Source organism: Pinus tabuliformis, chromosome 8 (assembly GCF_031772625.1).
Source record: "Pinus tabuliformis cultivar Carrire ecotype Pingquan chromosome 8, CPIR1, whole genome shotgun sequence".
Taxonomy (NCBI): domain Eukaryota; kingdom Viridiplantae; phylum Streptophyta; class Pinopsida; order Pinales; family Pinaceae; genus Pinus; species Pinus tabuliformis.
The window spans coordinates 1,353,279,631-1,353,301,398 of record NC_142294.1 but is presented as its reverse complement, the minus strand read 5'-3'; the positions used below and the strand labels follow the sequence as shown (position 1 = coordinate 1,353,301,398).

The 21,768-nt window shown below is 38.2% G+C and overlaps 1 protein-coding gene across 1 annotated transcript in view; it reads left to right on the top strand.

The window, feature by feature from the left end:
* KU70 (ATP-dependent DNA helicase 2 subunit Ku70-like protein) overlaps window positions 1-21,768 on the top strand; it is a 301,835-nt gene that overhangs the window by 112,850 nt on the left and 167,217 nt on the right. Inside the window, exons 8-11 of the mRNA XM_089373743.1 lie at window positions 3,760-3,893; window positions 4,028-4,071; window positions 4,220-4,296; window positions 7,181-7,328. Of these exons, the coding sequence (XP_089229869.1) occupies window positions 3,760-3,893; window positions 4,028-4,071; window positions 4,220-4,296; window positions 7,181-7,328 (403 nt within the window). The remainder of the gene's footprint in view (window positions 1-3,759; window positions 3,894-4,027; window positions 4,072-4,219; window positions 4,297-7,180; window positions 7,329-21,768) is intronic.

Here is a 21,768-nt window from a genome sequence, read left to right as displayed (position 1 = left end):
CTAAAGGATGATTCTAGAAAAGACATGTCGGCCTAATCATGTTATGAATTTAAATTCATAATAAATTATTAAAATATTATCTAAATAATTAAATGGTTAATTGTAATTAATTAATTAACAATTAATTAAGTTAAATGAAGAGACATTAGTCCCAAAGGACATGTCTCTTAGATTAGGCGTGGCTAGTCAACTCCTATTAAAGGAGCACCGCCTCAGCCTTGTAATCAACATTCGAATATTATCATCTAATTATATATAATACACACATAAATCTCTGTGTATTTTCAGAAATCAATCAGCAATTAGAAATTTAATTTCTAACAGTGGTATCAGAGCCAACAACGTCTGGTGACACCCTCACGTCATCCTGTTGGGCGCCAGGCTTGTCGGACCTCCCATCTACTAGTCCTTAGCCCCTTTGTTCCTCCACACCTCCGCCGCCTTCACTACTCTAGACTTTTCCCCTGTCGTGTTCCACACCACTGCATCTACCATACCACATCGTGCGTCCACCTCACCATTACAGTCTGTGGATTTCCTTGTGCTCTTTAAATGATTGCTAGATGAGCATCCTAGATTTGTATTCAGATATTTCTCTTGCATAATAATAAAAACCTCAGAGTTGCTGCACTAGTTTTCCCGCATTGGGTTTTTCCGGGGACTATTGTGTCCAAAAATAAGTGTGTCCTATGTATCTTGTTCTTTGCTCTGTTTTCTGTTTCATGAGATCAAATAATTAATTAGTGTAGACTACATAAGTAATTTGCTTCAGTATTCAGAAGAATAACTTGATGAATTAAATATCAAGTAGGTGAAGTAGATTCAAATTTTCTTCAGTAGGGGTTCCTTCAAAGTGTAGGAATTTTCACATTTGGGTTAGCTTAAATTTCTCCTAACTTTCCTTTTATATCAAGTCGATTATACATAATTTCTCTCAAGAAATTCGAGTTGCCATAATTTTCTCCTCACTTTCCTTTTTTATCCATTTTACTTGGCCGTAATTTTCCTAGAGTAGTCAAGTTGCCTTAATTTTCTCCTCATTTTCCTTTTTTAGAAATCTGACTTGCCTTAATTTCCGACTCTCCCTTTTTAGAAATTTGAGTTAGGGGGTCAAATTTGTTTCTCTTTTGTGGAGGAAAAATAGGGAGGAAATTTTAGGAGGGAACAAAAGGAAAATATGAGAGAATTTAGGATGGCAGGTGGGAGGGAAAATAAGGAAAGAGGAAGAGCATAAATAGGAGAGAATCAAGGAGAGAAAAAAATAAATTTGCTCAATTGCCATGTCACCATTGGCTCATCCAATTTGTTGGTCATTATGCATTCTCAATTATTGCCATGTGTCAACCCCTCACACTACCACCTCATGATGCTAGAAATTTGCATGCCCAAAAAATAGGACTCCCCCCTAAAAATTGGAAAAGGGGCCTTGCCATTTATACTTATAGCATGCCTAAAAATAAACACTTCCAGAAATAGAAACATGTCTGCATGTCCCCAATATTATACTTATTAGTCATAAAATCTAATGGGGACTTGAGAAAATTCCTTGAATGCAATTAATTGGAAATTATTCTCCTAACTGAAAGCAATTTATCTGTTTTTTGTTAATTAATATTAACGACAAATAACAAATAGTTCACAATTGTGTTCTTCACCATAAAAAATGCTGTGGAAATAGAAAAATACGAGACCAAGAAATAAATGCACACACAAAATTAACACTGTTATTTTTGGATAAATGTCCCTGGAATAACCCCGAAGGGAAAACCAATGCAACATATGTAGGTTTTATTATTATGCAACAATTTGAGAGAATTATTACAATTGATTTCCCAACTGAAAGACCTCCGGAAATCTATTGGCAAAATATCTGGAAGACACCCTTGTCTCCCTCTACAATTAACATGGTCTCTCCTAGCCTGCTCGCACCTCCTCTTGGCCACTTACACTACAACCCAGAAATGCGCATTGCCTGGCTGAATAAAATCGCACAATGCTAGAACTGCCTCTAGGTGAGATGTCCAACCTCTCTTTGTCTTTGGAACCAACTTGCTCTTCCTCTGGGACCTTGATCTGGCAATTGGAAACTGAAACAACTCTCTTCCGGGAATTCGCAATGGGGTTTCCAGGCTCCAGCTAATCGCACTGCTCTGTATCACTTCCTCTGCAGATAATTCGGTCTCCCTCTTCTTGTTTCCTAGAGATTGGAAATATTGAGGAAATCATCCTCCAGAATCTTTGCTGCTCTGTCTCTCTTTGATGCGTCCCTAGCTTCAACTGTGCCCTTGTGGAATACTTGCAATTGGGTAGTCGAACTGCTCAAATGATATTCAATGCCACTTCTCCAAGTTGTCGACTTGCTCTTATAATCTTCTGTTGGGCAACTAATGGCCAAGATCTAATCTCGATCAATGGCTTAGATCACTTTGACTCCATCAATAGAGTCTCTAAAGCGAAATCGAATTACCTTAATTAATTAACTTTTATTGACCAACTTCCCGAAGTTAGACTTAGGAAATAATTAAATTATTGGCTAATTAATTTAATTAATGTGTTTGCCAAACTTATCTCACGAAACCTTTTCCGGGTTTTGGAGATCTCGTGTTCCTTAGCCTCTTAGACATCATAGAGATTAGAACGTCTGTTCACTGCTACCATAAACTAACAGTGCTGTCAACATTGCCATGCCAAGACTGCTAAGAATAGAGATGTCTCAGATGTGGATGAAAGCATCATCATTGGACTCAAAATGCAAAGGGGAACTTGAATGTGTAATTAGACCTGACATGTGACCACTGCTGAAAATAGAAAGTCCTTGGAATCTCATGAAATTATACATATCAGATTTGTATTTTAGTAAGGAATCCTAATCCACTGTCAGAATTGACATGCAAGTATTGCTAAAAATAGGAAGTGTTGGCATGTTGCCTGTACGTAGCTCATTGGACGTAGAATATCGCAAGAATTTTAAACATACTGTTATCCCTGACATGTGAGTCTTCGGACAAAACCTGCTAAAAATAGTAAGTGACATGCATGTCACTTGGAGAAGCCTTATTGGAATCCTGAGTTCATAAGAACTCTGAATGTGTGATTGGTACTGCTATAGCATCCCTAGAACTTTGTCTCCTACAAAGTAGGGATCCTGCTAAAAATAGCAACTCTCCTCTATGCAAAAATGTGTCTTAATCATCACTGAATCAATTCTACAACTAGTTTCCTTGGGAACCAACCCCCAACCTGTATCTATGTTTATCTCTGAACCTCCAACCTAATGAAATGTGCTGGTCCTTAACCCTCCAAATTTGCAAGGGGCAAATTTAGGAGTTAATAATTCCTCAAACAATGAGGTCTGATATGCCAATTTGGCATCTGGCAAGGCTGTGACCTTAAATTAAATTATTATTATTATATTATTTAGATAAAAGGCCATGGTTAGTAGTTCCTTGTTTGTGACGGAATAGAAATTTGATCTCTGTGATGACTTTTAACATGCTAAAGATATATGCATGCATTGATGAGTGAGGTTCATTAGAAAACTATTGTTCGTATATTGTGATAATTTGTGGGACTGTTACATGGAAATTGAATTGCAATGTTATATTAAATTGTATGGATATTTTTCTGGTATTCATTTTAACTGTGATGTGTGTTGAATGAAAGCAGTTGCTTCTATCAGAGAGGCATGATAATATAAACAGGGATTTAAATTTAGCCTCTGCACCACCTAACAATGAATTAGAGGGTTGTCCTCTGTAGGTTTGAAGATCTTAAAAACCAATTAAGGAAAAGGATGTACAAGAAACGTACTGTTCGAAAGATTACTTTAGTGGTAGCAGATGGGATGTCTATTGGGTTGCATACATATGCTTTAATTCGGCCTGCAATACCAGGTATAATAAATTTTACTTTGCTTTTGTGTAGATGAAAATTATCGTTGAGGTTGAGCTACAGAGAATATTACATGTCAAAATGGAAACTATGTTTCTGCTGTTTTTAACCGTGAATCCTTCTTTTGCATCTTCAGGATCAGTCACTTGGCTTGATTCTGTGACCAACATTCCCTTGAAGGTGATTACAGGAGTAGTATCAATTTATGCTTGTAATTTATTGATATCACTTTGCTGTCGTAATGCTGGAAAAGCAAAGCCATGGATCTAGAGTTTATTTTATTTGGAATATATAGATTCTTGATTAATACATTTGGTTGTATATGCAGTCAGAAAGCTCTTATATTTGTGCAGACACTGGTGCCTTGCTCACAGAGCCATTGCCACGATTCCAAATGTATAAGAAGTAAGACCTCTTAGTCTTTAGTAGGTGTTTGTGTCTAAATAATGCCCGTTTAAGAAACTGTTTTAGTTTAAACTGAAGGTTAATTCAAACTCCATTATTCTCTTTGATAAATTTGATTGCAAGTCCTTCAGGCAAGGTGAATGTAAGGAATTGAAATTCTTTATTGTTAGTGATAAAGAACGAATTGAGTTTAAGAGGCCTTTTGGTGGGCACTTTCATATGATGTGTGTTCCTTGAACACACAATTTGTTGTTCCAGTTTCAAGTAGAACTCTGCTAGAACATATCATTTCAACTAAGATCAGACTCCAAATGCAATTGCATTTGCCAGTTTTGATAACCCAATCTCCAAAAGCTTTTTTCCCCACCCATTCTTACTTCTTGTTCTAATACTCAATCTCATGTTGTCCAAAACACCTTTTGATCATTTTATTAAAAGTGTTTTGTTTAAATACTTGTTTAACTTGGTGAACATGCTGTAACTGTTTTTCCCAGTTTGGGCTAAGGCTAAAATGTCGTAAAAACTTACTAGGACAGATTTATGCATGTAAAGTTGAAAGATTTTATCTATGGGTACCGAGAAGGTAATTGGGGCTTTTTTTAAGCTAAAAGACATTACAAGGAGTTCACAATCTTCTTCATGTGTTGAAAATGTTGTTTTTGCTTGGTATTCCTTTGGAGCCCTATTTGGTTGTATCCTGATCTAAGTCCAATTTCGTAAAGAATTTGGCACTGTGAAGTTCATCGATCAGTTTATTGATACAAGGAAAGGGGAATGAGATTTTATATCGTTATTACATTCAACCCATGATAATACATACACATTCTAAACAAATTGTCTTTCTTGCTGTTATGAATATAATTCATATAAAAATAATAAATATAAATATAATAATAATAATTAATAATTAATTAACTAATGGTTATTGGTTAGTTAGTTAGCAATGAAGAGGCATGCCTTAAAGACATGACCATTCATGAAAAGGCACCTGCGTAGGGTATATAAGCAGGCCCTCATTCTCATTTGTAATCATCTTACATCAATTCAATATACAATATTCAATATAGAGTTACATGTCTTACAATGGACATTTATGTCTCTTAAGTATTTTAAAGATTTCCGCTGCATATATGACATTTGGTCGTCACATTGGTATCAGAGTCAGGTTTGATCCAGGTCTGGTCATCAACTTTGCGTCAACATTGTTGTCGTCACAATCGAAGCATTTCGCTACACGAGTTGGAGTATCTCCATTTTCGGTCAGGGTCTTGGCCATTTTATAAAAAATAAAAAAGAGTTAAGAAAAAGATTTGGAAAAAAGATTATAAAAGAAAAGAGTTAAAAAAAATAATATCTAATTAAAAAAAAATAATAAGGCCTTTGGCCATTGACATTTCAATGAATCTAGTAAAAAAAATAGTTAATTAAATTGTTAATTAAATCGATTTTTGCTGAATCCAATTTTACTGATCCTTGCACAGATCTATCCAATTATATTAGAATTGTCAGATTGAATTTGAGAAAATGCGTAGACAATTTCAAGACCTGTATGTTACCTCTGGTTTTTTAAATTTCTGTTAAGGTCAATTTTAATGGTCGATTCCATTGTGAAATCATAGTTTGATTTGATTCCATTGTTGAATGAAAACTTTAGTGCTTGATATTAAAGGATTTTGTAGCTAAGTCAAACTGGAACGAATTCTGCCAGATCGATTTTTCATTGTCAGATTGAACAAAGAACGATCACAAATCACTGTGGAAAGGACAATAGAATGGTTGAAAAGTGAAGGGAATTTTTCACCATTGATTCGATTCTAATCAATGGTGGCTGAATTGTATTGAGCATTGCCAAACTCATTTTGGTGGCTGAATTGTATTGAGCATTGCCAAACTCATTTTAGAAAAGGGTGAATGTATTGGTTGACCTAGCGCTGTAAAAATTGATTGGTGCGATAAAGCAAAGAGAGTTGTATTCATGGATGGTTAATCTTATATTATTTAAATGAGTTTACATGCTTGTATGTATTTCTGGTCTAATCTTCTTGTTCCTGCATCAAGATCTTTCTTTGACATAAACACAACATTTCCTTTGTCATCAATGACACTGCAGAATTTCTTTTGACATCAATGATAACACACTTCCAACATCTAATAGATATACTCCCAATGATATGCAATGCATCGGAAATCCCTACTCAGCTAGCTAGGGGATTGTTCCTATCAAGTCAAGCATTCTGAAGATCATGCTCACCATCCAAGGACATCTTGTGTTATTCTGGGTCATGTACATCAAAAGGAAGATTTTATACATTGGCTATTGGCAATTTTATTGTTTTTTTTAGAAGAGCCCTAACATGCTTGCAATGGTGCAAAGTTTCGAGCATTACCACATATCTAAAATCTATACAACAGAAAAGTTATGGTGAAAAAAATCAGAGAGATGTAAACATGCGGAAGGTTTATGGTAATTTATTGCATGCAATTGGTTGTTGTAATCCTCATTAAAATTAACTGTGTCAAGATCTTTCTTGCAATCTATTAGTGGGAAATGCTTGATTGACGAATCATGCTTTATGGGAACATTCTAGTTTTAACCACAATTGCCTGGAAATGAGAACACCTTGAACTATGATTGCCTAGATTTGGAAACTTATCTACATTTTCTCTTTAAGTATGTTCTTTTTCATGTTTTATTAAATGTGATATCTATTTCTATCTATAACTTCATTTGGTAAAAGTGTGTTACATAAGTGTGCATTTAATACAAATGTCCAAGTCTGTGACGATATAAGCATGGACTAATGATTATGTTACTTTGGTTTTAAAGTGTCCAAGTCTGTGACGATATAAGCATGGACTAATGATTATGTTGCTTTGGTTGCAGTGAGAAGGTTAAATTAACTCTTGATGAGCTATCTGAAATAAAAAAGGTCACTAGTGTGCCTTTGCGGCTTTTAGGATTTAAGCCCTTACATTGTTTGAAAGAATACCATAATTTGAAGCCACCAACTTTTCTCTACCCAAGTGATGAGGTATTATTAGCTCATTCTTCTTGCAATTTTCAAATTAGAAAAAAATGTTTGTCATTTGGAACATTTCAGTTTTGTTGCTATGTACTTAATGCTAGCTCTCTGGAAGATATTTCAGAACAAAATTATTAAAAGCAAGCAGCAGAAGTTCGTACTTGAAATGCATGGTTTAGGCAAAGGAACATCAAATTATTTGCATATTTAATTTTCCTGGATTGACATTAAATCCACGGAACTGACTTTAGGAACATGCTTGCTTGAATCCTGTCTTGCATTTCAGTATTTATGAAAAGTCCACCTGTATGATGCAAATGCTTGTCCTCTGTTGTGTTTTCAAAATCATTGTTGTGTTCGTTGAATGGTTGAACAAGCCATGATAAGAGGACTCTGTGAGATGTTTTTAATAGAGATGTTTTAAAGCCCCTTTGTCAATGCACATTTCATCAAATTGGGGTGTAATACTTCAAAGCTATAAAGCCTTTGTTTCTTGGACAGGGGGGATCTTGTAAGGCAATTTTTTACCATGTTTATGTATTTCTAAACATTTATTATGAGTGTTAGATGGGACATGCTCCATAGGGTCAGGGATGTCCTCCTCACACTTCTCATGCCCTAGGATGGCAGGGCTCTTGGTGAAATGTTTAAACTTTTACTGTGTCCTGTTTTTTGTGAAACTCATAATGCATGAAAAAACATTTCTCTAGGATGGGGGTACATTTTGTGAAAAGTTGAACTTGTGGGTGCCCCCTCCTCGAATGGGGGATGCCTAGATACCACCTCCCTAAAATGGGAAGTCTGGATGCCCTTGTAGATTTTTTTAAAACCAAGAAACCTTAAAAAATTAGAAAACTAAGAAACTAAAAATGCCTAGTTTGCCTAAGCTAACCTAATGCCTTTGCATGTACTTTTCCATCTACATTTGACATTTACACTTGCCATTTAGATTTTCTCTTTGAGTTGTTGATTTCTTGCTTTTATCTAGGAGCCATTTTAGTGCTCTTGCTTTGGAAAGACATCATTGTACCCTATGTCACAAGTTTTTCTTCGAACTTCAACTTTGAGGTTCAATATTTGACGAACCTAAAATAGGTTTTTGAGGTTTAGCGAGCCTCATCGAACAACATAGCCATTGACCAATTCCATAGCTCAAAACTTATACCTCACATGAAAATTGAAGCTTGTAGTCTATCCTTGTAGTTTCCAAGTCCATGATAACTTTTTATGTTTATTTCTTACTATTTTATGCTATATTAATCTTAAAGTTCATATACATTTAGAAAATGTATATAGATGAACCTAATGGTCAAAATCATCAAAAAATTCAAACACAAACCGAACCTAATCATTGATGAACTTGAACTCGAATTCGAACCATGTGACTTAGATTGTACCTAACAGTTCTATTGACCTACTTCAATGGGCATTTGTTAGACATTAATAAATTTACCTTAACCTTATCTTATTTTGGTGAAGAGTGTCAAGCGACCAAGGGAAAGAAGTTGTTGTTTGTGGATGAACCACTGAGGATGCACTAGAAGGTGCATCAAAGATGTCGTGATTAATATAATATTTACAACCAAGCCACCAAAGAGATTCATCATTCCAATTTTGAATTTTGTTGGGACAACTTGGGATTAATTGTTAATATGATATGTTTAGGAGATTTGACAACTAAACGTTTTCTATATAGGCGTTTAATAGCCAAGTTGAAGCCTCTAACTTTATGCTAAATAGCTAAGGTGAAGCCTGCTACCTGTCTTTTAGAAGGGTACTCCAGAAGTTTTTGGTCATGCCATATAAGCCCATAGGATGTGCCTTATAGCCTTGTAAAGCCATGTGGGTGTGTGTTATCTTTTGAAAGTGACTCTTAGAACTTCGTTAGTGAGGACTGCCATGGATACTCCCCGATATTATTTTTTTCATGATAGGTCTGCCTCTATGGCATTTGTTATGAACAAAGTTCATATATGCAACAAAATATTCAAAAGATCTGAAATATATAAATATCCATGATAGGACAAATATATTATATAAGAATGTATATAAGGTATGAGATATGAGATGTTACAAATGAGGGCCCGCTTATATACCTAGGGAGGTGCCCCTTCATGAATGGTGATGTCCTTAAGGACATGCCTCTTCATTAACTAATTACTATTTAATTAACTATTCTTTATATATTTATATTTATATTATTTTTATATAAATTATATTCATAACCTTGACTTTTTCTTTAGAAAGCTTTGTTCTCAAATCTTATTGCTGACAAGGCATATCATTTGTTTTTACTCTTGTAATATGTTTGCATCTTTTACGAATTCTTGTAGTTGTCATCTTCATTGATACAAGATGATAGGATCCTCTGAGTGATAAACAAAATTGTCGCACTAAGAAAGGATCTAACCTTCCTAAATCAATATTTTGTGGAATCTTGCAGTTACTGGATACTTAAGATGATTTCTTATCACAACACTGAATTGCACTAACATTAGTAGTCTTCGGAACATAAGTTCGTCATTTTTGTTCTGAGTGATATAGATATGTAGATTGTACTGCAACTCGGCTTCCTTGCAACAAATTGTAGCCCTAATTTCTTCGCACATGTGAAGTGTAGGAGCCCCAAAAACAGTTCGATCTTCTTTCTTCTTCTCTTCGCTATCCAATAGGGCTTCTTGTTCTTCCTTTTTCACAATTCTTTCTTGCTTCTTGATGCTTGATAGATGTCCTTGTGAATGAGGCCGAATGCTCCTATATATAGGCCTTTATGAGAGCCCTAATAGGCCGACATGACCTTCTAGATAGGCTGACATGCTTCTTTGAAGACCAACTTGTACTTCGCACTTTGACGAGGTCTTGGAGGGTCTTTTGACTCTAGATAAACTTTCTTTTACAATATGTGACATGCCCAAATAGGTCTTTCATACATGACAATGACTCTCTTGACTTGTAAACTCAATGACAAGCCCTAGAAGCTCTCAATGGGAACTTGACCTAAAAATAAATTTCCAGTGTTCCACAGGGACTCGCCCCCCCCCCTAGGGGTCTAGTTTCCTCGCTCCCTCGCGCTCCGGGGACTTGGGGACGAGTAGGGGACGTTTCCCCACGCTCCCAAAATGGAGGAAACTCAAGGGGATGTGCCAGGGAAACGTTTCCCTTCCCTGAGGGGGCGTTTCCAAAAAGGGGGACGTGGGGGGACGAGGGGGGACGTGGCACACCTTTAATGCATTAAAAACCATTTTAAATTTCTAATTAACTAAATGCTGAACTTAATCTTTAATTAAGGGGACAGAATTACATTCATGTATGACGTTGTTTGTAGATTCAATTTATGGTTGCAGAACCGGGGACAGAATTACATTCACGTATGACGTTGTCTGTAGATTCAATTTATGTAAACTCATCCATAGTTTCGTTCAAATTTTATATAAATTCCCACACCCGACGTCAATAGCAACTAGTTACAATTCAAAAGTTCAAATTGTCAAAAAAATATTATATATATACTGTGAAAATTTTATAAATTCGTACTTTCTACTTGAGGAAAATTGCAACAGCACGTCTTCATTATTATGCGCTTCCCCACGCCTCCTTACTCATCCATAGTGTTCCGCTATCAAGTCCGAACTCATTAAGACACAAATATATGGGTAGGATTTGATTCCCCAATCCATGCTTGTCATTGCCAAATATATAGGCAGCATCATTTGATACCCTGACCTCTGCGAGCATGAAATTGGACTGAGCAGAGAGAGTGATATGTAACCGCAGTATATATATATGCTGCAAGTGATATGTAACCGCGATATATATATATATATATATATATATATATATATATATATATAAGCTGCAAATCTACAGACCTGCATACGCTAAGGAAGCCACGGTGCTCACTCACCTTCTCTAAAAAGTTTGACGGGTCGGAAACCATCTTTTGAATGGAACTTGGTGTCACTCAAAGCTATTGGACGTATGTCAACCACTTGCTGAATTATTATATGCATTATTAAAATAGTTATAAAATAATAATTGAGAGAATGGTTTTTTTTTCAAGTCATTTCTATGGTTAATGGCGGTTTGTCCTCTAAGGATGATACAAAAAATAAAATGGTTTAGATTTTGATTTTCGAAAGCCATTCTTATACTAGTTTGTTAGGTTGATATGATTGATATAGGTTTATATTAAGGTTAATGTTTTGTTAAGTTACACATTTATGTTTGTATTTACGTTAAGTGAATGTATATAATAATGGTTGGAATATTTTAAAATATGATTTAATAAGTAAATAAATTTATTTTGTTTTTAATTAATTTTTTTTTTTAATTTAAAATTTTATTGAAATCATAATATTATTTAATTGATAATATTTTATTTTTATGCATTTTAAAAAATTGAATTAGAATTTTATGATGTTGCTACTATTCTCATGTCTATTCAATGTTATATATGCAAAAATTTGTATTTTCAATCTTGATGATTTGCTTTCCCAAGACATTGTTTTGGAATTAAAAAAAAAAAAAAACAGTGTACCTTTTATAGTGGACTCAATTATTAATTAATAAATTATATTTTATATTTATAAATTTTTAAGACCCTGACGCTCCCCCACGTTTCCTAAAAAATGGTAGGGAGCTTTTGCATAGGCCGCTCCCGCCACCCCTCGCTCCCTCGCCCCCTCGTCCTAGAACCTTGGTGGAACATTGTAAATTTCCCTTGAGCATGAAACCCATGCCTCAAGAATAACGATAATAAATTTATTTTTCTCTTTTCATTAGATGCATAAAATCATGATTACATATGTCATTATGAACATAGATCCTAGTTAGATATTTCAACACTCCCTCTTAACTAGGGAGGTATTCATAATCCATACAAGGTACTTGGACATTCTCAATATGAAGAATTCTCATAAGAAGAGTCAGATTGGTAACCCATTTGTTTAGCATCATATCATCCAACAATGTCACAAAGCAAGGCCTTGGCTAACAATTCTATCTCTCCACAAGATCAGAGCACAATGCCGGCGAGACCAATGACTTATAGACACCATCATCATTACCTCTCAAGGTACATACCCCACTTGGGTGTTCACATAGTATGTGCTTTCAGGACTATCCTTATCTTGGATTCCTAGTCCTCAAAGAATATCGATCCTCTTTGACTACTCTTATCTTAGATGTCCTACCTCATCGTCAAAGAGTATAAGATGCTAGATGCTTACCCAATCCTCCATTCTTGGTTCCCAAAGTGAAGACAAGAATGATACGTCTAGCTCTCCCTCTCAATTATGGAGGATACACCCATTCCTATAAAGGAATGTACCCATTCATATAAAAGGAATGTAGCCAAGCTCCCTCTTAGCCAGGGACTTGTCCAAGCTCCCTCTTAGCCAGGGACTTGCTTCCAACAACTTTCTTCTCTAGGTGGAGATCATGGGCCTATTACTTGCATGTGTGGCTCCTTCTTTTGATGTCAAGAAGTTCATCTTCAACATTATGGAGCCTTCATATTTTGTAGGGCATTGACCATCCATCCCTTTCCTTCATGAGCCACATCGGTCATGTCATCCTTCTCTCTATCGAAAAGTGATCCTCTAGTCCACATCTGGCTTTTTCCTCATACAACTACCCCTTTCAAGTCATGTTTCCTCGAGGATCTTTCATCCAACCACATGAGTGCTAGTTGTAGATGACATCTACAATTCTCTTTTCAGTAGCCCTGTATAATTCCATCCTGATGTTTGTTCAAAATTAAAAAATGAACATCAAATCAAAGTTACCTTTTGTGATGGCCTTTCATCATGACATCTTGCTTGCTTGCAACATCGACATCCTGCGCATCCAAAAACACATCTCCAAGACTTCATATGTCAAGGGTCTCCTTTCTTTGCAAACCTTATCATGGTCTTTCTTTTCTATGGATATGTCATGATTGATTCTTCTAGTCATCGAATGTTGAAGGCGGATCAAGTCATGTTTTAATCTTAGCCGTTCATTAGAGACTTAATCTCGGCCGTTGAAGACTCAATAGGAAAAGTATAAAATGGAGGTTTGGTTTTCATTTGAAAACACACACGAAGAGAACAAATTGATCTAGAATTTGATTCCTAGGGTTGGGTTTGCTAAGGATTTCAAATTAATTGATCATTCTGCAGCAGAGGGGCAATTTGAATCCGGGATAAGGACTTTCCGGAGAATACTGACAGAGAGGCGGAGAGAGCCAACAGAGAGGCAACACAATAGCTGGGATAATTGATGCTAGGCCAGCCTGGGCCCACACAGCCTTGACGTAGAGCCAGAAGGGCCAATGTAGAGTAGGGAAGCTGCATGTCACGTAGAAGTCGGAACTGCTGGAACAATCGGGATAACTGACGCAGAGGGTAGAAGTCGGAATTGCTAGGAACAACCGGAACTGTTGGAATAGCTGGGAAAGATGACGCAAAGGGCAAAAGCCGAAATTGTCGGGAATAGCCGAAATTGCCGGAATAGCTGGGAACGTTGACGCAAAGGGTAGAAGCCGGAATTGTCGAAACAGTCGGGAAAGATGACACAGAGGGCAGAAGCCGGAATTGCTGGGAACAGTCAGAACTCTCGGGAGCTGCTGGAACAGTTGAGAAAGTTGATGCAAAAGGCAGAAGCTGGAATTGCCGAGAACAACTGGAACTGCCAGAACAGCCGGGAAAGCTAACGCAGAGGGCAAAAGATGTGACGCAGGGCTAACATATAAATCGCCGGGTTAGCCAATCTTGTGCCAGATCAACTAGAATTTTGCTAGGCGAAGTTTGGTAAAACTCACTCAGATTTTCCGCCAATATTTTTCTTTGTAAAGGATTTCTAGATGAGCATCTTATATTTGTAGTCAGATATTTGTCTTGCATAATAATAAACCCTTAGAGCTGCTGCATCGATTTTCCCACATTGAGTTTTTCCAGGGACTATTGTGTCCAAAAATAAGTGTGTCCTATGTATCCTGTTCTTTGCTCTGTTTTTTGTTTCATGAGATTAAATATTTAATTAGAGTACACTGCAGAAGTAATTTGCTTCAGTATTAAGAAGAATAACTTGATAATATGTTAAAATCAAGTAGGTGAAGTAGATTCATATTTTTGCTGCAGTAGGGGTTCCTTGGACTAGGAATTTTCACTTGGTATCAAAGCATTGATTTTGAAACAGGGAAGAGAAGATCCAGTGCTGAGCAGTGAGGTCGAAAGCTGCACTTGGCAGCAGTTCTACTCCCCTTGGAGGGATTGCGCAGTCTTTGCCAGGAAGTTGATTCGAGGAAATCTCTCTCTGAGTGAGTCAACAGAGGTACGATTTCCGAATTGTGAGCTTGCAGAGGCAGAGGGAGTGACGTAGAGCCTCAGTGCAATGCTAGAAGGGCGCAATTTTTGCCAGGGCAGAGACCCACTGGAAATGAATGAAGACACGTCAAAGGGGAATTTTCTCTTCAGAGAACTTTTCGCTAGAAAGTTCGAATTTCTCACTTGCTGGGCAGTTGTGCTAAGCAGTGACTAGAGGAATTAGTTTGACAGTTGGGTAAGATGGTATCCCATGTGCTCAGAGATTAGGATAGGTTGGACGGAGCCTCCAACTATGTCATATGGAAGACCAAAATCTTGGTTGTTTTGGAGGAATATGATCTCGAGGCCTACGTCAAAAGTGTTGTAGCTGTTCCTGCTGACAATGATCAGAAGAAGAAATACAAGGCCAAGCAAGGGAAGCAAAGAGGTTGATTCTTGATGGAGTTCGAGATCATGTGGTCTCACACTTGCAGGGCAAGGATACATCCCAGGAGATGTGGGAAGCCTTGTCGTCTCTTTATGAAGGCTATTCCGAACAACGAAAGATGTATTTAGAGAAGAAGTTGCAGCGGACTTTGATGCAGAAAGGAGAAGGGGTGAACCTCTATCGTCAATGTCATTAGGACACTAGAGACTAGCTTACTTCAGTGGGGTCCACTCCTCAGCAAACCGCGATGGTGAGGATAGTCCTGAATGGAGTCTCAGATGAATGTCAAGTTTTCATCCAAAGCATATTGGGTAGGGAGAAACTACCTTCATGGGAGGAGATGTGGGCGAATCTTCAACAGGAGTTAAGGAGGGACCTAGTGAAGGTCAACCTCAGTGGCAGTAGTCGAAGTGGCACAAAGACGAAGGAGGAGGAGGAGAACGCAACTCTAACATCGAAGGGACAACAGAAGCTGAAGAGGAAGAAGGACATTTCAAAGGTGAAATATTTCAGTTGTGGCGAGATGGGCCACTATGCAAACCAATGTGCTTTGAAGAAAACAGATAGGGATGAGAAACATGACCCTAAGGCTGCTTTCGCAAAGATTGATGAGGAAGAGTATGCCACGAGTGCCCACACATCTCCAGGAGGGAGATGGGGCGATATTGAGCTGTAGTCGGGACTCGGGAGGACTACATGTGGGCAGGATCCTTGAGGAGTCCACCTCTCGGATCAATTCCTTGCTACGGGAGCCCAATATTTAACAATAGTGAGATGGGCTTAATGTCAGATGATGTTGTGGAGTGTTTGGAGGATAGATGCAGTAGTTGGAGACCAGAGATTGATCAGCGCAGTGCAAGGTTGGCAGCATTGCAGTTGGCACAGTGCAGGGGTTAGCAGCAACGCAAAAGGTTCAGAGGGTCAAAATCAACAGTAATTAGATTCCAACATTCATTGTATTATGTTGAACACAATTAAGTTCAACTAATTTTGGATGTTTTTCAGTTGCTTCTCTCAGCAACCGAGTTGCAGTACGGATGTAGTGTTTGCAGTGATAGTGCTAGTAGCATAGCAGATGCGACATTTGAGAGGGAGCTGTAGTACAGATGCAGCAGTGGCAGTGGTTCCTTGGACTAGGAATTTTCACATTGTGGACCAAAAGTCAAAGTGTTTGGATGGCTAGATTGTGAGATAATTGATGCTCTAGGTAACCTATGTAGGCTAGGCCTAGAAAAATAGGGAGGTGAGCAAAATAAGTGTTGAAAATGGTCACCAATGGAGGATTAGTGCCTTGTCCTTTGGGAGCGATGGAATCAAGGAGAATTTGTAGTTTGGAATAGATTCACTCGATAAAGGAAGCCTTGAAAACAACTTCCCATAGCATTAGGGCATGAGAGAAGAAGCTTCAAGGTCTTTACACTTCGATTTGCAATATTTGATGACTTATCAAGATAAATTTTGACACAAATTATCTCTAGGAACATTCACTCATTCATACATGGCCCATGACATGATGCAACGCTATAAAAGATCAAATTCCCACAATTTCACATAAGAAAAGTAGTAAATTTCAGCCCATTATAGCGAAAATCCTAGCAACATGCATGTGACAAAAGTAAATAACAAGAATAGCATTAAAAGAGCACTTACATGTAAGAAAGAGTATATCCAATCATCAAGATATGCCAATAGAGAAGCTCCAAGACAAAATGAAAGAGATCCAAACATCAAAATTCATCCATTCATCCAAACTCGTCCTCCAAGAAGGATAAAAATTCTCACAAGAGGAGATAAGCCAATCCAAGTGATGATTATCAAAATGAATCATCTCACTTCTATTTATACACTGTATAATTAGTTCGATTTAGCTAAGTTGGCCTAATTGAGCCCCTAAAATAAAATGATGTGCATAATAATAATAATTTTGTTGACAAACCCACCAAATAGCTCAATAATACATGAACAAGCCTCTCAAGAGAGCCAAATGATCAATAAAGTGTGTCATTGGGCCTTTGAGGAGGCTTAATGAAGTCCAAGGGGTGCCATCATGTAGAAATGGACTCCCAACATAGTGGACAAGGGGTTAGCCCTTTGTTTTCCAAGCAAGAACCTGTTGTGCTCCCAAGTGGGTGTGAGGGCACAAGGACATCCTCATGGGTCTCCAAGTGGATCGAAAATGCTTGTAGACCATCTATAAAGGCTAGGATGGTGATGTAAGCCCTCCCTCTGTAGCGGGAGACAATCCTCTAGACCCTAAGAACATTTGCCAAGTGTATGGTGCAAGTTGGAGTCGACTGGACAAGGTGAACCAGGTGCATCATTCTCATCCAAAAAGGTAGAACACGAGCAATCAATGATTGGTGCTAGGGATCCATGAAGTAATACTTGCTATGGTTGAGGCCCATGGCTCTTAATGCGCACCCTACAAGTGCCAATGTGGCCCTTTGGAGGGCTAGGACCCTGTATAGAGAAGACCAAGCCCCAAATGAAGACCCACCTGCAATCCTACATAAGATCTAATGCATCCCCTTGCCCTCCAATACAAGTAGTCATTAGAATACTCAAGTAATAAAGCTTACAATTCATGGGATCAATGGGGCACTTCATGGTGGCATGCCCTTCCATAGTGGGCTTTGGCATGTAAAAGTGTCTCCAAGCTCAATACGGGGTTAACCAAGGACCCTATTAGGTGGTTTCAACCTATAAAGGGGGTGACATGTCAATGGTGCATTCCTTAAGTGGCAGGTGGCAAATGATATAATAATGGACTGGAGTGGGGATCAGGGGAAACATCTAGACCACATGTCAAGGTTCATGGGCAGCTATAATAAGGGAAGCCCACACCTGGGCATGTGAGTGTAGGAGGGAGGAAATTGGTGTACATGAGTTACCTCGACCTTTGTTTTTCCACCCTTTTTGATATTTTCAAGAAATTATTTACAGGAAATTACACTCTCAACGAGCAATCCTGACACTTGACTAACCTTGAACAACTTGTTGTCCAACTTGGTTTGCGCATGCTCTGCGTCACTCAGGAGCTGCTTGCCACACGTGTTTCCTGAATCGACTACTTATCTAGCAGTCTAACTTGGCTTGCACATGCTTTGCATCACTCAGGAGCTGCCTGCCACACATGCTGCCTGAATCGATTGCCTATCTAGCCGTCCTACCTGTTGCCAACTGGGAAAATGTTTCTCTGACACTCTCGAAACTCTTCACGGCCTTAGGAATTGAAAACAACTTCCCCTCTAGCAAAATCAAACTGCTCACTTGAGGGTTTGCGCTGCCTTTGTGCAGCCTCTTGGAGAAAATCTCGGCATCTCTGCAAATTACTCAAGAGATTTGGAAAATCTTCTTCTGACCTCATTGTCCTTACCCCTCTCTGTCTTTGCTTCCCTTCTGCAGCTCAAACTCTTCCGACCACTGACTGCTGCTCTCTGGAAAATCGAACTCTCTAAGGAAATCGATCTCTTGTGTGTGTTCTCCATCTACCCATCAACTTATTCTTATAATCTTCTGTTGGGACTCCAACGACCAAGATTAAATCTTAATTGATGGTTAGGATTATTTCCTAATCGATCTCTGTGAGTTTCTAGATGATTCACACATTTTCTCAATTAATACTGATTAATTAACCCCTTTTCCTAATTTTAGGCTTAGGAAATATTTAAAATAGGTTAATAATTTAATTGAGACACTCTTAGGTGGAATTTCTAGAAACGATTTATGGATAATGGAGAACTCTTGTGTTTTAGCCTCTCCACAAAGTTTCAAGACTAGAACACCTTTGATGCTACAAAAACTAACATCTTCTCACCATTAAGTACACTAATCATTAGTGCATCTAAATGAACCAAAAGGCACAAATGAGAGTCGAGACACATCTTGGGCTTCCCTTCCAAGTTTGGGGCTTTGAGCTTGTGATAGTGTTACCTCCCTAGCTAAGAGCGGCTAATAAACAACCCTATTAGGTGTTCCTAGCCTCTAAAGGGAAAGACATATCCATGGTATATCCTTCAAGTGAAAGCGATGATGTAAATAATGACGAGGTGGATAGGGATTCATGTGTTAATTTTTCATTTATTTGTTTTATGCTGCAACTATTACTTCAACAATATCCAATAGGATCCAATTTAACAATTTCACTTCTTCAATTATCCAATGACAGTAGAGCAATAGTAGATAGAACAATTTGAAAAATGCACAATGAAAGACAGCCAAGAGACAAGAGACACAAATTTGGTCAATGACTAGGGTAAAACCCATTATGGGGAAAACCCTTGTAAATCTTCTTCTTATTAAATTGTTTTCAAATGTTCAATAGAGAGAGTACATCTTCCATATCCAATATCCCACCAATGTAAAGTCAAATCTATGCCAAAATGATGAAGAAAAGTCAAATCTAGTTGACTTTCAAATTTGCAAAAAGTCAACAACAGTTGACTGCCCTAACTAGTCATGTCAATAACAGTCAAATCATGGACAAATTTGCTCCAATTTAATTTAGTCAAAGCTCGTCCAATGCAACCTCTTTTGCTAGTCAAGGATCAGTCAAAACAATCTCAAAAACTTTTTGTCAAACCTAGTCAAATGATAGAGAAAGTCTATTGTTACAGTTTGCAATTTTCTGTGGTCAAACCAAAAATTCAACACTAGTCAAAGTGCCCAGATTACCTTAGTTTTTGTGCTAGTCAACTCGGCCTCAAGAAATTGAACTTTTGTAGGTCAAAGCAGATCAAGATATGAAGTCAAACTCAGTCAAACTTTAGTCAACTTGTCCAGCTGAAAAATCAATGTAGAAAAGATAAAATAGCCTCCAAGATCCTCGCACGTGTGAAGAGGGAAGAGTTGCCTTTAGCCTGTACGAATGAAGCAAATGAAGAGAGAAGAAGAATGATGTGTGTTGTGATGATGTCTAAATGAGGCAAGAGGGCACTTGAATTTATATGCAACTTGAGGGGTGTCATCTTATCCATGAGATGTGGCATTTGACCCAAGGCCGACCTTGACAATTTTGTATTTGAGGGCTTGTCCTAAAAAGCCACTTCAAATTGAGTGATCTTTAGGTCGATTTTGGTCCTCTCGAAAAGAGGAATTTAATGCAATAATTACCTTCGTCAAATGAGCTATCCAAAGTGTAATTTGACCCTAGTTGCATAATTTAACACTTTCTCTCAACTAGGGAGAATTCCACCTATCAATATCTGTTCATCAATCATCATGTCATCCTGTCATCTTCGACCATCTCTGATTGACATTTCTCATCTCATGTAGAACATTCTTGAATCTAAAGAAGAAGAAATGTTACAGGGGAACTCCAACTACCACCCTACCTCTATCGTCATCGGTGAGACTCTGATGACTACTACTAATCAAAATCATCATCATCATCATCAACGTCGTCATCATCATCGTTGGGGAGCCATAGCTACCACCCAGAACTAAAGACAATGGGCGAGACCAACCTACCCCAAGCGTAGGGATCGCACTCTATCCCAATGTCCCTGGCAATAGGTGAGATCAACTTACCGGAGGTAAGGATCACACTCTACCCTATTGTCCCTAATCATCCATATTAACCCTAAAGAGTCAAATGGTAGAACACATGCATCCACCAACTTGGGCGAGATCCACCTACTGCAATGGGTAGGGATCACACTCTATCCCAAGTCCTTCAACCCATTTGCCAGATGGGAGAGGCTATCCCATAGAGTGGGCAAGATGCTAACTGGGGCATACTCTGACTAGGGGAGATCCTAGGTCTCAACATCCTATTGGTCAGAGGTCTGTCACCCCCAGGAGCACTATAGCTCCATTCCTCACCCTAGGAGCTCAACCAGGGGGGAAGAGCACTCCTTAGTTTTTTTGATAAGCTCGAACCCTTATTCGAAAGGGTCATCTCAACCAGTCCAAGCTGCTCTCTAAAGACCAAGAACTTCCCTTTCGGCAAAGGCTTGGTGAGGATGTCGATTATCTGCTCATTTGTCGAAATGTGGAGGAGTCTCACGGCTCCTCTCTACACCATGTCACGATGTATTGATATCTGATCTTGATATGCTTGGACTTGTCGTGAAACACTGGATTCTCTAACAAACGAATCCCACTCTTGTTGTCACAATAGATGATTGTCGTGTCCAAAACCTGCTCAAATAGCTCTCCAAAGAGCTTCCTCAACCAAATTGCTTCACAACTCACAAGGCTAGCTGCAATATACTCGACCTCTGTAGTGCTAAGGGCTATGAATTTTTGCTTCTTGCTCATACATGATTTAAAGGTAGATTCCAGACTAAAACAACATCCATAATTACTCTTCCTATCGACAACATTACTAGCCCAATCTGCATCTGTATATCCATGTAGTCTAACGTCTCCAACGACATATTTCAATCTAAGGTTAATAGTCCCATATAGATATAATACATGCTTGGCAGCAACCCAATTTACATGGTGAGGCTAGGTCATAAACTGACTCAAAGTGTTAACTGCGAAGCATATGTGAGGTTGAGTGTTCACGAGAAACATTAGAGCACCAACTAATTGTATAGAAGGGTTTGCTAGGTCCGGTCCAACAACTTCTCCACAGCTTGAAATTCATCTCCATAGGTGTAGGCAAGGATTTGCACTCAACCATGCCAAATCTCTCTAGAAGTTTGACAACATATTTTCCTTGTGAAAGGGAAATCTCGCTTGACTTTTGCCATACTTCTAATCCCAG